The sequence below is a fragment of the Trachurus japonicus genome, chromosome 17, assembly GCF_045865225.1.
Source record: "Trachurus japonicus isolate A0001 chromosome 17, Traja_1.0".
Taxonomy (NCBI): domain Eukaryota; kingdom Metazoa; phylum Chordata; class Actinopteri; order Carangiformes; family Carangidae; genus Trachurus; species Trachurus japonicus.
In genome coordinates this window covers 25,794,500-25,810,123 of record NC_140923.1, presented here as the reverse complement: position 1 = coordinate 25,810,123, position 15,624 = coordinate 25,794,500, and the positions used below count along the sequence as shown (strand labels likewise).

General features: G+C 41.3%; 1 protein-coding gene across 1 annotated transcript; it reads left to right on the top strand.

Annotated features, from left to right (window-relative positions):
* The first annotated feature begins 85 nt into the window (after positions 1 to 85).
* Positions 86 to 15,060, top strand: hfm1 (helicase for meiosis 1). The gene is made up of 39 exons (XM_085804314.1): positions 86 to 231; positions 325 to 440; positions 651 to 966; positions 1,584 to 1,924; positions 2,362 to 2,403; positions 2,535 to 2,605; positions 2,738 to 2,870; positions 3,354 to 3,505; positions 3,623 to 3,700; positions 4,092 to 4,247; positions 4,338 to 4,538; positions 4,614 to 4,702; positions 4,845 to 4,888; positions 5,066 to 5,167; positions 5,722 to 5,867; positions 6,573 to 6,667; positions 6,763 to 6,896; positions 6,992 to 7,039; positions 7,126 to 7,206; positions 7,382 to 7,473; positions 7,622 to 7,728; positions 7,811 to 7,858; positions 8,002 to 8,099; positions 8,189 to 8,323; positions 8,534 to 8,619; positions 9,127 to 9,210; positions 9,368 to 9,525; positions 9,666 to 9,769; positions 10,002 to 10,190; positions 10,309 to 10,368; positions 10,517 to 10,641; positions 11,267 to 11,349; positions 11,483 to 11,598; positions 11,696 to 11,770; positions 12,677 to 12,958; positions 13,079 to 13,160; positions 13,317 to 13,416; positions 14,526 to 14,671; positions 14,818 to 15,060. The coding sequence occupies exons 1-39, from the start codon at positions 161 to 163 to the stop codon at positions 14,870 to 14,872; spliced, it is 4,641 nt and encodes a 1,546-aa protein (XP_085660440.1). The 5' UTR covers positions 86 to 160; the 3' UTR covers positions 14,873 to 15,060.
* Positions 15,061 to 15,624: the final 564 nt, after the last annotated feature.

The window sequence follows — 15,624 nt, the reverse complement described above, 5'->3', positions numbered from 1 at the left end:
ATACCTTTAAAATATGTATTTGGAGATGAGTGTTTGCATCCATGTGGAAACTCTGGTTGTTGTTGTTGTTATTATTGTTTTTTAACAGTGGTGTACCCAACCAAGATCCACCAGCCAGCTTTGCATTCAAAAGTGTGCACCACCACATGATCTGATAAAGATGCAGGACCCCAGTGATTGCACCTTGTCCCTGGACAGTTTGTTTTTTGAGAAACCCCTTGTCCATAAAGTGTGAGTACAAAGAAATACTCCCACATTCTCCCTCTCTCTTGCTCCTCTCTCAGCAGCTTATCAGTGTTTTTCCCACTGGATTGTGTTTGACAGAAAGCCACTGCACCAGGAGGCCAGTCCTTGGCAGCTGGAAGTGCCTCCATCTCTTTCTCAGATTCCAGCCACTCAGGATATGCAGAAGGAGGCAGAGACACTCTCTACCCTATACAGTATGTTGTGCCCTGGATTAGGGTGAATTCCTTTTCACTTGACTTGAGTAAACTGCTCAGTATCAGGCCTATTGAAGCCTTACTAAATTTAAATTTGTGACTCACTGACATGAGTCCTGTTGTAGATTAAAAAAAAAAAACTTCCTTAGTTATTCTCACATCATTTAACAGTCAAACAGCTTGATTGGACAATTTCCTTAACTCTCACAGGTTTCTCACAGAAATCCAAGAAGTTCCTCCCTCCTTTCAAAGTATCAGCCAGCCTTGACTTCTTTCCAAAATCCAACACTTGTTACAGTCTCAAAAATGACGAGAAAGATATGGAGGAGACTTGGAGCGGCAGCAACAGTAACAGCATCAGCAGATGTGATGGCCTTTGGGGAGGTGAAGGGTTCAGGGATTACTCTCAGGGTGTCTGTCACAGAGGCAGAGGTGGAGATGAAACCCCGCAGGACTCTGGTCATGTGGCTAACAGCAGGAGGTTTTTGTCTCTTGACTGCGGCAAAACCCCACCTCTACGGAGAAGGCAAGCATCATGATGACATTTACATAATTGTAAATTAAATAGTGTCTGCGCATTGTTTTCAGAGTGTCTCCCTCTTTTGAAAAATGAGAAGCAATCCACACTTGGGGGAAGAAACTGTTTTCTGATTTCAAAGCGTATAATTCCCTAAGATTGATATGTGGCCCCAAGTACAAAATGGTAAAAAATAAATAATGCCATAAAAATCAGGTCAACAAGGATTTTCTTTCCTTGGAGGTGGATGCAGAACATGATTTAAAAATGCTCAAATTAGCAGGATTTATGTTACTCGCTAAAGCCTTGTCTCCAGTTTTTCCCTGTCCAAAAATGTAATGTAGTGCTGATTCACTCTTTAATCCCTGAAATTGTTTGAATCCATGATATGCCTAGTTAAAACAGGACTACAGTGAGTCATGAAGAGGCCTGACTTTCACATCAGTGGACAGTTCATAAGAACAACATGAAAATATGCAAAACTGTGCCCCATGTTAGCCGTGTTGCCAGAGGCCAGAATGCTTTGCTATCCTCTAAAAAGCCTCCAACCTTTCAACAGCAACAATAGTTTTTCCTGTTTCATTCTACCTTCCCCCTCTGTCGTTTCTTTATTCTCTCTATAACAGCTTGTTCAAGGTTCAGGTGTTGAACAGTGGAGGTGACTCGTCAAACACAGATGACCTCAGTAGCGGTGGCGGCGGCGGCAGCCAGACAGCATCCAGACCTCAAACTTTTCTCAGTCAGGTTACTATGGCGACAGTACCTCCTCCTCTTCAGCCGCCACGGACGACAGTTAGCCAGGCAGCTCCTCCTTTCCCCCCGGAGCCCCCCTTTTCACCCCCTCCTCTGGGCTCATCTGCAGCAAGTGGCCGACCCCCGCAGCAGGCGACACATGCGGAGATGCCGGACAAGGGCACAAAGAGAGCTTTCGTTCCGCCCATGATGCCTCAGCCACTCTGCATACAAGGTGCTGCACTGCATTAATACAGTCACAGACAGCCGCCGTGCTCGCAGCCTATGACTGGTTTACCAAATACCTCTCATAAAGCTGCTGTAAAGTGTTGCAGCTAATGAGTATGCCCATGTCTAGCCAAGGCAGCAGCTGCCATACTGTGTTAGGGTGTGATGAGGTGAAATGGGGTGAGCTCTCCCCATTGACTGCTCCAGTGTAGTGAAACATGCTGGACACTAGGTGGTAGATAGAAGAACAGTAGAAACAGTCAGTACTAACAGTAGAAGCCATGTAGTCTATAGTCATTTTTGAAGCTTTGTTTTACCAGAAGTTTTCAAAATTCTTTAATGGTATATCTTGATTTAAAAAAAAAATCATAAATCAGTAATGGGATTAGAGATAGTGTTAGTACGATTTAAATCCTGATTATGTTTGAACTGTGCACATTTCAGGTTCCTCTGGGTCTGCAGTTTTGCGACCTGTCTCTGAAATCCGTATCCTTTGTTGTTGTTGTGTAAGTTGATACAATTCAAATGTGTTAGGTAGGGCTTGAACTGTAATACCAGGCTTGAAATTGAAATTTCACAACTGACGCGGTTTGATTTCCTGAGCTGTGCTAACACAGCATCTAAGTTCAGATCCGTCTTCAACGAGTTCCCATTTTTCAACTACGTCCAGTCTACAGCACTAGATGACGTAAGCATTATCTGACGGCCTCTTTCCACAGAACGCTACTGATTATGAATAACATGGTTTTGTTCATTGTCTTGTTACCATTTATGACCTGGAATATCCCCTGGGGTGTGTTTATGTTTGCTTTGGTCACAGGTTCTTTACACAAGTAAGAACTTTGTGGCATGTGCTCCTACTGGATCTGGTAAAACAGTGCTGTTTGAGCTGGCCATTATTCGCCTTCTAATGGAGACGTCAGAGCCCTGGACAAACGTCAAAGTTGTATATAGTAAGCAGACAGTATTATTCTGTATAACGTCTTAAAATACCACTAAAGCCTCAGTTTGAGGACACATGCACAAAATATACAGCCTTGCCATTAAAAAGCTTTTCCTAGTCTCAGGGAAAAATGATTCCTGCTTCGGAAACTTTGAAAACAATACTTAAAAAAAAATTAATTAAACTTGTTTCCCATCATTTATAACAGATTCAAAACACAGATCGGATTTACTTCATTGTTTATATCCTTAGCCAGTGTAAACAAAGCTTGTGCTGTAATGTATTGTCAGCCCTTTTTATCAAAAGCTTGAGGAAGTGAATGAAATTCTATACACTATAAATCTGAATTTAAACAAATCCAGCTACGGGAAACTATAATCACACACTGGGGCTTTGATGTAATATTTTTCTCATGTCTTGCTTGTGTTTCATTTTCAGTGTTTAAGACTTTTGAGTCAGTTTTGTAAAAAGATTCTTTGTTTGTCCTTGCCAGTGGCCCCTATCAAAGCTTTGTGCAGTCAGTGCTTTGAGAACTGGAGGAAGAAGTTTGGTCCTCTGGGGTTGAGCTGTAAGGAGCTCACAGGCGACACGGAGATTGATGACTTCTTTGAGATTCAGGACTCCCACATCATCCTGACCACACCAGTGTGTGACACTATACTGGATTGTAACCAAACAAATGCAACACAATTTGAAGGAGTGGGGAAAAAAATCCAATCGAACATTTTACCCCAGATCATTAAGTTGTATTTATTCTTTCAGGAAAAATGGGATGTCATGACAAGAAAATGGAAGGATAACTGTCTGTTGCAGCTAGTCAGGCTTTTCCTTATCGATGAGGTCAGTGTGTTTGTCAGCTATTTAGCTCACAGGCCCATTTTTCTGTGTTTGTAGTTTCTCAGAGTCAGCCTGCGTTATGATGGATTTCTCACTGTGCACTCATGTCCTCACAGAAGATATACTGTTCACACTGCTTGATTATTCCACATTGCATCCACCTCATTAGCCTCAGCCCCGCAGCACTATATTTTACTTGAGGTTAGCCATTAAAAAGTCACAGCACATCATGTTCTGGGCCTGTGTAATACACATAGCTCATCTAGAAATGCACTCTCTTCAGTTAACAATAGAAAACAGCAACAAAAGACGGGTTAACTTTATCTGACGCTCGCCATCCCAACATACCTGTCAGACCTCTGAGATGAAGTTAACTGTGAGATGAAACATTCAGGTGCATGTGGTGAAAGATGCAACCCGTGGTGCCACCTTGGAAGTGGTGGTGAGCAGGATGAAGGCCGTACACACCTACAGGACAGCACAGAGTCCAGAGGAAGGCCTCTCCATGAGGTTTGTGGCTGTGTCAGCCACTATACCCAACATCACTGATGTAGGTGGCTAACAGAGACAGTCATCCTCCACTTCCTCCTGTCGGTGCACTGTACCTCTAGGATGAATCAAGAACCTGTATCCGTTTTAGATTGCAGACTGGCTGTCTAATGAGAGCGGTCCAGCCGCATATGTGGAACTGGATGAGAGCCATCGTCCGGTGAAGCTGAGAAAGGTGGTGCTGGGATTCCCCTGCCACCAAAACCAAACTGAATTTAAGTTTGACCTCTCACTCAACTACAAGATGTCCAACATCATACAGACGTACTCTGACCAGAAGCCTGCTCTAGTGGTGAGTCATCCCTTTGCGTGTGCTTTTTAATTAAAAGAACTTAATTGTCAAATGATTATGTCTTTCTTTGTGTAGTTCTGCTCTACCAGGAAAGGAGTCCAGCAGGCAGCCGCAGTTCTGGCCAAGGATGCACGATTCATCCTGAGCATTGAGCACAAACAAAGGTATGTTTCTTCTTTGTCCATATCGTCATACATGTGTTATAATTCATCAAATCATCTAGGCATTGTTCTTCTTCTCTTCTTAGTTGTTTCTACTGAGTGCTTGACCTTACTGACTTTTTTGTTACCGTTCAATCCTGTCTAGGTTGATGAAATATGCAAACTCTATTTTGGATACTAAACTGAGAGGTGAGTCTTCTGGGCAGTCTCCAAACCCCCTTTGAAGGCTGAATGTTAAGATCCCATAAGAAACAAACTTTGAAACCCATTCCAGTCCAGACTCACTAACAAACCACATGTTCATTTGAGTGTAACTTTAACTAACAAGTGTGTAACATCAGCTTGTGTTGTGTGTTTGTGATGCAGATCTGGTGATTCTCGGAGTTGGTTACCACCATGCAGGAGTTGACGTGTCAGATAGGAAGCTAATAGAGCAAGCCTTCACTGTGGGAGACCTGCCTGTCCTCTGTGAGACTTTAACACTAGTTTATCCTGTGTTGCAGTTGGATGTGAGACTATATATATGTGTGCAACATAATCCTGTTTCTAGTATCTTTGCAATGGCACAGACACAAACGGGAAAGACAAGTGTCACTGGTTGTACCTGATTCTTTGCTGAGTCCTTAGGCATATTGTGTTTGGCTCTGCCCACACCTAAAGTTAGCATAACTGAAAAAAATATATATATTCAAAAAATTGAAACTGGTATGAAATTAAAATTACTTTTAAACTATAGTATTAGCATAAGTGACTGTGAAATGTTTCATTTTTTTCTGAAGTGACTGCTGCGTCATGAGACAGCAATGATCATTAAAAATGGCATTGCTATATATCATCAATGAGGATGATATTGCTCTAAGACTAATACTGTTATTTATTGGTGCATTTCATCAAAAGTACAACCAGATTCACACACGTCTATAAAACAATTGGATACTTTTACCTATTGCTGCTATGATTTAAAAGATTCAGATTTAAGTTTTTACTGAGATTCGTATGTGGATTTATTTCTTATATCTTAGTTACCACCAGGACTCTGGCCATGGGTGTGAATTTGCCAGCTCATCTGGTGGTGATCAAGTCCACCATGCAGTATGTTGCAGGCTCCTGTGAAGAGTACAGTGAGGCTGACCTGCTGCAGATGATAGGCCGAGCTGGAAGACCACAGGTAACAGGTCCAGACCCACAACTGAACATATTATCTCTATGAAACCATTATTAAAGCAGAAGTAAGCGATCTGGTCGTTTTGGCTAACTTCCTGTCAGCGGATGAAGTTAGCAGTCCCCGCCCTCGTCCCTACGTCACCACATGCACGCGCATCCCTTGGCTGCACACACAGAGAGGACCGCCTCTTTATGCCGTTCTCTCTCCTCATTGGATAAAGGTTGTACCATAGACTGTAAAAAGAATGGATGTAGCACCCGTGACGTCACCCATTGGTTTGGGGGAGTCTGTTTTGTGCCGCTACTATGGGGGTTTGAACTGCGCCATGTTGGATTTGACTTGCCATATTTGGAGAGGTGCGGCGGTTAGGGCTCAATTGGAGTTGCTCCCTTCTGGAGCCAGCCCCCAGCGACAGCTGAGGGGATTGCAGTTTTTTGAACGCGGAAGTGAGCTTCACTTCTCAGACCGACAACTGCCCCCTTGGGTTGTAGGATACAAGGAAAGTTTTCTCCTGGGCTTACAGCAGAGCAGATTGACTGACAGACCCGTGTTTCGGACCAAACACTCTATATAAGTGATTGCTGTCGGAAGATATAACTATTTAAGACTTATATTAAAACAAACATTCCGCTTACTTCTGCTTTAATGGCTAACACTGTGTTAAGGCTTTAAAGCTACTCACTACAATGGATTTTTTTCCTTTTCTAGTTTGATACGTCTGCAACTGCAGTGATCATGACTAAGTTTCAAACCAGAGACAAGTACATGCAACTCATGAATGGGATGGAAATAATTGAGAGCAGGTATTATGGGTGGTGTCAGTGTCACTATGAGACCGCACATAGATCAGAGAGATCACAGCAGAACAGGAGGTAACAGTACGCCTTTGTTTCCTCAGCTTACACAATCACCTGGTGGAACACCTGAATGCAGAGATTGTCCTCCAAACTATCAGCGATGTCAACATGGCTCTGGACTGGATCCGCTCCACCTTCCTCTACATCAGAGCCCTGAAGAACCCCACACACTATGGTCAGAGCACAAAGCACAAAATACACATAAAACACCAGAATTAATGTCAGTTTGTTTTTTTCTCTTGGTAAAATCAGCCTCACCTCCCATTTCAGGATTCTCTGCCAACTTAGACAGATATGGAATCGAAGCAAAATTGCAAGGTGGGCCATAATTAAAGTCTTTGACGTCAATAAACTACTCCACTTTTGTTGTTTCTGGTGACTGTTGTTTCTCATTTTTGCTGTAGAGCTGTGTCTGAAGAACCTCAACTCTCTCTCCTCCATTGGTCTGATTGACATGGACGAAGATATCAACATCAAACCGACAGGTAGAGGGAACCTTTGTCTGAGGTTAAATGTTTCACGTGTTCCTCTTTAGTTTATTTTCTGACTGAAAATAAGTGATGTGGGTCACCTTGACATCTTTGACTTGCTCTTCTTCTTCAACTGACCCTCATATTCTGGAAATAAAACTGTTGAATAATTTATTTTTTTTCTTCACAGCGGCTGGCAGGTTGATGGCTCGGTACTGTGTTGCCTTTGATACAATGAAACAGTTCTGTGAAGTGGCTGGCACTGAGACTCTGTCTGACCTGGTAGGTTTCCTGACAAATGTATTTGATTCAAACAAAATTACAGCAACTTTTCCTAGTGTGAAACTGGGTTCCTGCCAAAAGAAAATATTTAAGTGCAATGCATGCTGTGTGTAGCGTGGCATCGGAAAAACTTAGCTTGTATGTACAGATCGATCTGGTGTCGAAGAGCAAAGAGTTCAAGGACATTCAGCTGAGAATTAATGAGAAGAGGCCCTTGAACACTTTGAACAGGGACAAGAACAGGATCACCATCAGGTCAGAGATGTGTGTAGAGCATCACAACTTCTGTTAGCAGCTGACAGAAGTCAAAATAAATGAGAATTTATGTATGTTGCAGGTTTCCTCATGAGGGAAAGATCAAAACCAGTGAGATGAAAGTGAACTGGTAGGTTTGTGTATTCTGTGTTTTCCCTGTGGACAAGTAGCATTGAATGAAAAAGGAACTCTGGTTTATGACTTTTAATGAACAAATGGATTTTCCTTTGACTGCCCACTGTATATGTTACATGTTCATTGTCTTACTTTAAGCTTGATTCAGGCTCACCTTGGTTCCATCTCAATTCAAGAGTTTGGACTTGTACAGGAGACAGCTAAGATCTTCAGGAACGCGATGCGCATCAGCAAATGTATGTTGTATAAATCATGGGCAGAGAATCAACATAGTGTTCTCTGACTATATGTTTTTAAATTTGGGTTATATTTTGATCTCAATCAGGTCTAGCCGAGTTTCTGAGTCTTCGATCCAAGATGAGTTTCTCCTCTCTGCTCAATGCCCTGATCCTGGCTAAGTGCTTCAGGTCAAAGCTTTGGGAGAACTCATCCTATGTTTCCAAACAGCTGGAGAAGATCGGTGGGTATGCATAGCATAGTGCAGCACTTTATCTAAGCACTCTAAATGCAGTGATAAAATATCGCCTTAGTCATTCTTGGACACACACTGGTATGTTGCAGACAAAAATATTTATGCACATTTGCAACAAGAGGAATTAATTAATTACCCAAACATTCATTTTATTAAATGCAATATCTAAATATTTAAAAATGACATGATGTGTTTCAGGTCAGACTCTGTCAACAGCCATGGTGAACGCTGGACTCACCTCTTTCAGCAAAATAGAGCAAATCAATCCCAGAGAGCTGGAGCTGGTCAGTCTGCGTAACATTTATAAGGAAAAGACTTTGTAATAATCCAAAGCATTTGGTGTAACAGTTATTTGGACTTAAAGGGATTGTTCAACCAAAATTCAAATTTCACTCATTATCTACTCACCCTCATGTCAACTATGGGCTGGGAGAAGTTTCAGAGTCCTCCGTGGCTTCTCTGAGTTACGGGGGGGGTCCGCGCAGCAGTATTTGTCCATATGACGGATGTGAACGGGGCTCACTTTTCTTCGTCTTCGTTCTTCTCCAAATACCTCCATAATGCTCGTCTGTAATTCGCAACCGTCATATGGACATGCAGTGCTGCGCCGACTCCCCCTGTACCTCCGAGAAGACACGGAGGACTCTGAAACTTCTCCCAGCCCTTAGTCGACATGAGGGTGAGTAGATAATGAGTGAAATTTGAATTTTGGGTGAACTATCCCTTTAACCTTTGGGCTATTGTTGTTGTATTTCAATGTGCTTTGGTATAATTAAATTTCTCTCATTCAGATTCTCAACAGACATCCACCATTTGGCAACCAAATCAGAGAGTCTGTTATACACCTCCCAAAGTATGAAGTTACTTTGGAGCAGGTAAAAAGGCACAGCAGAATATTACTATCAAGAACAATTATATTATCTCTTAAATAGAGATTTTCAAATTTAGTTGGTCATACTTTTAAGATATTGTGTGCAAGTATTCACTGAACAGTATTGTTATTCTTGTATTAATTGTTGGAGTATTGTGCAGCTTTCCAGGTACAGCTGTGCCACAGCAGAGATTGTGGTGAGAGTGAACGTAAAAAACCAAGAACAGCTGCTGTCCAGGAGAACAGCTCCAGACCACCACTATGTCTCTCTGATCATTGGAGACTCTGACAACAATGTGGTCTTCCTACAGAAACTCACGTACGAAAAAAAAGACATGTGTCCCATGCTTCCAACAAACTTTCCTGTTTTTCACTTCTTCTGTCTTTCATTATAAATCTCAAAATTGTCCAGTGATTTTCCAGTAAGTTGAGCTGGAGTCCTCCTCCTTTGTTTTCCAGGGACTTGGTGCTGTTGAAGAGCGGTAGCTGGTCAAAGAAAATTGAGGTGACGAAGGCCTCAGCGGGAGAGGAGATCAGTGTCAATCTCATCAGCTCAGAATATGGTAAGGCAGTAAACCATGGAAATATTATAAAATGGGGTTCATTACAGTAAGTTCAACTGCAGTCCTGTAGATCAACTGACTGACAGTTTTCACTTTATTTTAAAGCAATGCTTTTGTTTATCACCGAGACACAAGTCAAAGTATGTGAGGCTAAATGAGACAATATACAACTGTCATGCAGGCAGCTAAGGTACATTTAGTCCTGTCCTCTGTCTCTTATCCTCTCTTGTAGTGGGCTTTGACATCCAGCAGAAGTTTAATGTGTACTACTCTGGAGCCAGGCGGTTCGCTACCTGTGATAATCCCAACAACGCACCGTACAATGTTGCCACACAACGACAGCAGCTTCCTGCACTGAAACCACAGACTACAGATCAGGCCACACCTCAGAGGGGAAACGCTGCATGTGCTACAGACCAAGGCACTGCACTGTTGCTTTGTCATGTTGAAATATGGAATGATTCATAATACTTATCTAATATCTCTATAAAAGAAGATTGATATCTGACATGTCTGCACAACTTTGCAATCAAATTTAGGCAACAAAAGACAATGCAACCACTTTTGCAAGAATAAGGAACTCTGTGGTCACGACTGCTGTGAGTACAGTTGTACATCTTTCACTTTGATTGAGCCGTTTTGTTCCTTTATGCATCCAGCTGTGCATTATTTTGCATGCCTGTTATACAGGTCTTTCTCCTCCAGTCTGTCAATCAAAGTGCATATGTGTCTCCCTACCTCCAAAAGGTAAAGTAGGTGTAACTGTGGCACGGAAGAGATCGACGAATCAAGAATCCGGTTTTTCGTACTATTTGGAAGACCTGAGGAGCAGGTGTGACACGCTGGCACAGACTCCTGTCAAACGACTCAAGGTGAGGAAGACAAGATCTAACCAATCCTGCGTCACATAGTTTTAACATTTTAGCCATCATACAGAAAAGTTGTGTGTGGTTTTATTGTGACTGTTGCAATACATAATCCTCAGGTAGTGTTATATTCATTAGTCTCATCTGGTTGCTCACAGAAGAGAAAACAAAGTGCACTTACTCAAGATGTTTTTCTCAAGAAAATACTTCACGTTGAATCTGCAGAAAGAACTAATGAGTCACTGCCATGTCAACGCTGCTTAAGATGAGATGAAAAGAAATGTCAGTGATACAAGAAGGCAAAAGAAAAATGAGAACTATAGCAGGCAAAGAAAGCAGCAAGTAAAGATGATAGAATTAGCACAAAATATGTAATATATAACAGCATTTCATCTAAATCTACAAGTATAGTAATGTATAGTATTTGTCTATGAGTATACTACTGTATTAGAATGAATGTGTCAGTTCATAGATATGCAATGTGCAGTTATACATGTCTGTTTTTATACTACTCTTTCATGAGAATGGCAAACATGATCTTTGTGACTAATAATGACATTAAAAGAGAGAAACAAAGAATATATTTTGTCACTGAGATGATTAAGTGTGTGTGTGTTTATCATATCCTCAGATGAAAATGAGCGAGGAGTCGGTGTCTGTCAACATCCAGGAATTTGCCTACCAACCCAAGCAGAAACTTCCCACTGCTTCCTGGTATTCACAGTTAACACTGACATTTTAGACTTAAATGACCTGTGAATTAGAATAAAATGTGCGAAACTAAGCTTGGTTGCAATTAAATCTGATGGCCTGGTGGCTGACTGTGTTCATTTTCTGGCATCTGAAGGTATGGGATGAATCACTTTGAAGCTTCAGGGCGGCTTCACACTGACACTGTGGATCTGACAGGAGAAGACTGTGCTCAGCTCACAGACGTGGTCGATCTGGACGACTTTGACAGTGGTAAGCAAGTCGTATAAAGAAGATGACTGAACTCACACACATTTCCATTCATGCCTGTCACTGTATTTCTCTGTCTGTCTCTCTGCATCCTCATCAGATTATAACGACTATGATGGGGACATGCACGGGATGATGGAAGAGTCCGCTGCTACATCTCGTCCTCACCATCAAAGTATTGTCAAACAATTTTATCATTGTACTCATTAGTAGACACTAGACCAGTTATAGCTAATTAACTACAAATCTCGCATACCTCACACTGCCAGTTCATTTTCAGTGCATGTCTTGAAGTACCATTGTTATCACTTCATTTCAGTATTATCTACTGGTAAATATTAGACTGTGCGTTTCCAGCTCAGTGCATTCATAAGCTGTGTTAATTAGAGGAACAAATCAAGGATAAGCAACAAGAAAACACAGAGGTTGAGAAAAGGAAATGTGCTTAATGAAACCAGCTGTTCTTTGACCTCAGACTTATTGCGTCATGGAGGCTCCATGAAACTCACTAAAACAGAGAGTGTGTTTGAAGTTGGTGAATTGCTTATAATATCCTTGGCGTACCCCTTCCCATCCAAGTCTTAGTATGTCTTATATTGCACTGACAAGACATGAAATCAATGGCTGTCTGGAAAGGTGGGATAGTCTGTCTGACTCACGGAACTCGTGTGTCACCTGGAATATGAACAGTTGTAGGATGCTTTCAGCTTTTATTACTTTTACTGTCACAATAGCTACTACTACCAATCCTGCTTCCACACACTGTGGACCGCACACTGCAGCATGCCAATCAATAACACAATACACAGAGACAGAGGATTGCAAACTGTAGACATTATGTTTTCCTCTAAAACATATCTAAGATTCACAGCATGTGTTTGAACGCAGACAGACAATTATTGACTGAATATTGTACATCAATCATATTGCCAAATGAATTATATCACTGTAGTAGTAAGTAGTGAATGGTGCAAAAACTAATGTGTAATCCTTTTTCAGACTGAATCCAAGAAAACCCATAATAATACAGTAACATTAAATGGGGTTGTCATTATTTATTTTTTAATGTATCTGTATTCAGGTTCCTGTGTGAGGATGAACCCGGGAGTGAGTGGTTGGAGTAGGAGCTCTGAGCAGCATCTGAACCAGATCAATACATCCAACCCAGTTTACTTAAAGAGGTCCACTGCTGTAACGACCAAGGAGACCGCTCTATCCTCACAAATACCAGCAGTCACCTTCGACCTTGGAGATGAATGGGACACCTGGGGTGACTTTGATGATGAGAACTTAGTGGATGCCAGCGAAATAGGCACAATCGACGCATGCACAGCTAATGCTGGACGTCAAACCCAGCAGCCTGGTGAGTACAATATGCCGAGTCTGAGTTTCAGTTTACTCAAGAGAAAGATGTGGAGGATCAGTTTTCCCTATTCCACTATTGCTATGTTTGTAATAACAGTGCTTTATATTGTGTCTGTAGGGTTTGCTGCCACATCAGCACCTCTATTCCTCAGTCAGTCACAAGTCAAACCCTCAAGTCAAACCACTGCCAGGACACTGAGGTCAGGGCAGAAAGTGATGCTCATGTTTCCTCCAGCTGTCTGTTTCAAACACTAGTAATCATGTTGTGTAAATAGTAAAAGATCTCCTCAGAGCTGTTTACTGAGGGTTCATGTTGGTATACACAGTAAAAACATCTCTTATATTTGTCTGTGCAGGTCAGTTTTACCATATGTAAGTCCTGAAACCAGAAAAGCAGGACCCTCACAGGTCACAGTTGGACCACAAAAAAGGCTCACACTTGACTGGAATAAAAAGGTGAGTGTGTATATTGAAGATTTAAGATACTTTATTGTCATTATACATGCATGTACAATGAAATTAAGGTGCACAGTCAGGATGCGGACTCATAAAAATGAATAAGAGTGAATAAAATGAACAGTGTACATCACTCACACATCAGCATCCATTCACTGACTCACCCAACATTCATTCAGTGACCACACCGCAAACATCACACACTCATCAGAACCAAAGTATGCCAGGGCCAATACCAAAGTACAATAAGATGTCTGTTATCAGACGGTTGCCTCACTGTTCAGCGTGGTTATGGCTGTGGGGTGAAAACTGTCCTGCAATCGTGTGGTGCATGTTTTGATGGATCTGTTTCTTCTGCCAGATGGCAAAAGTTCAAAAAGGTGGTGGGCAGGGTGGGAAGGGTCCTCCTCGGTGATGTTGTGTGACTTCTGCAGACGGCGAGAGGTGAAGATGTCATTCAGGGCCGGTAGTTGAGAGTTGGTGATGTTTTGTGCAGTTTTTATAATTCTCTGCAGAGACTGTTTGTCTGCCGCAGAGCAACTCCTGGACCATGTCAGAAAGCCTTGGGTCAGAGTTCTGTCAATGGTGCAGCGGTAATAAGACACAAGCAGGTGCTGTGATAGGTTTATCTTCCTGACTGTTCTCAGGAAGTATAACCGCTGCTATATGTAGAAATCTGTGCACATGCTGCTTTGAGATATGGAAAACGCTGTTGTTTACAAGGTTGTACGACTTGTTCTTGATTCATGTGACAATGAAAGCCTCATACTGTGAGAATCAGTCGAGCTGCCTGGTGTAATATGGACAGTGTTTCAGTCCAGTCTGCTGAACCATGTAAACACCTTAGTCCTTCCTTTGTTTTTAGCTGTAGGGATCCATTTAGCAATATGTACCATCAATGTGGATTATTGCTCTTTTTCTGCTGGGATGTTCTGTCTGCGGAGAGAGTTATTCTGTTAGTTTATTAATAGCTGATGAGGTTACTGACTCTTAGGTCAAGCCCAGTGAAAGGTGCCTGTAAATAGCTTAACCTCTCTAAAATCTTAACTGTGTGCTCAGTGGCAGGGGTGCTTGACATGTGACATTTGCCTCTCTCCCTCCTCGTGCAGAAACCGAGCTTCCTCAGTGAAGAGATCACAGTAAAAGCATCTGAGAATTTTCCAAAACAGGCGAGCGTGGCACCAGCGACCAGAAGGTTTGATTTCTTCTCAGCAACAAAAGACTCAGTCAACTCCAGCTCATGTGTCAACAGAAGGTAGTTCAAAGTATAAGTAAAGAGCTTTTATTTTGAGTGATTGAAATAATAAATAATGATTAATATATTTTTTAATAAAGTATTTTTTTTTTTTTTTTACCTGATTAATGGATTCTGTTCCCTCTCTTATTTTGGTACACCCTTAGCATCAACACCAAAGAGGAGGAAGCTTTCCTGGGGATCTTTGATGGTATATTTTAGAGGTAGTGCTTCTTTAACTCTGATGTGAATGTGTCATTAGCAACGGTTTTGTTGTGTTTGTGTTCATCTTTCTTTAACATGCTATTTTCACATCAGTAGTTTAAACTGTTTTAACGTCATGTTATTATTATATACAAGTTTGTTTCTAATGTCAATTGTTACTAATTTAATATGTATATTCATGTATTTATTTATTTATTTATTTATTTAATAAAGAATGTTCAGTGGAAGACATAATATTCTCATCATGTGTTGTCATAGTTTCCAGCCTTCAAGTTATTGTGTATACTTTATACAGTGGCCACATGTCTTATTTAATCATTAGTAAGAGTTATGCACAAAGCTGCTGAGAGCAACTAACTGAGAGACAGAAACAAGTCAAGGGAGGACGGCATGGACTCCAATGCTATGGACAGCATCGTGTTTCTGGATCAATAGTGATGGTTGGAGAAGTGACTGGTCTGTATTAGTGAGTGTGAAGTGTGATCACTGGATTATTTAGAATACACTTTAACATGAATTAATAAGTATGAATAAAAACCGTAAATTACATGAAATAAAAAATTATATCACACTGAATTGTACAAACAAGATTAAATTAGTAAATTATATTAGAAAAATACATTTAAAATGAATTACAAATCAGTTGTACTCGATTAAAGTCTAATTGCATTTTTGTTTGAATTGTTAATTCAGCTAAATGAAACTAATTTAAATGGACTAAGGCAGAGATCTGTCTTCCTGGTGTCTCG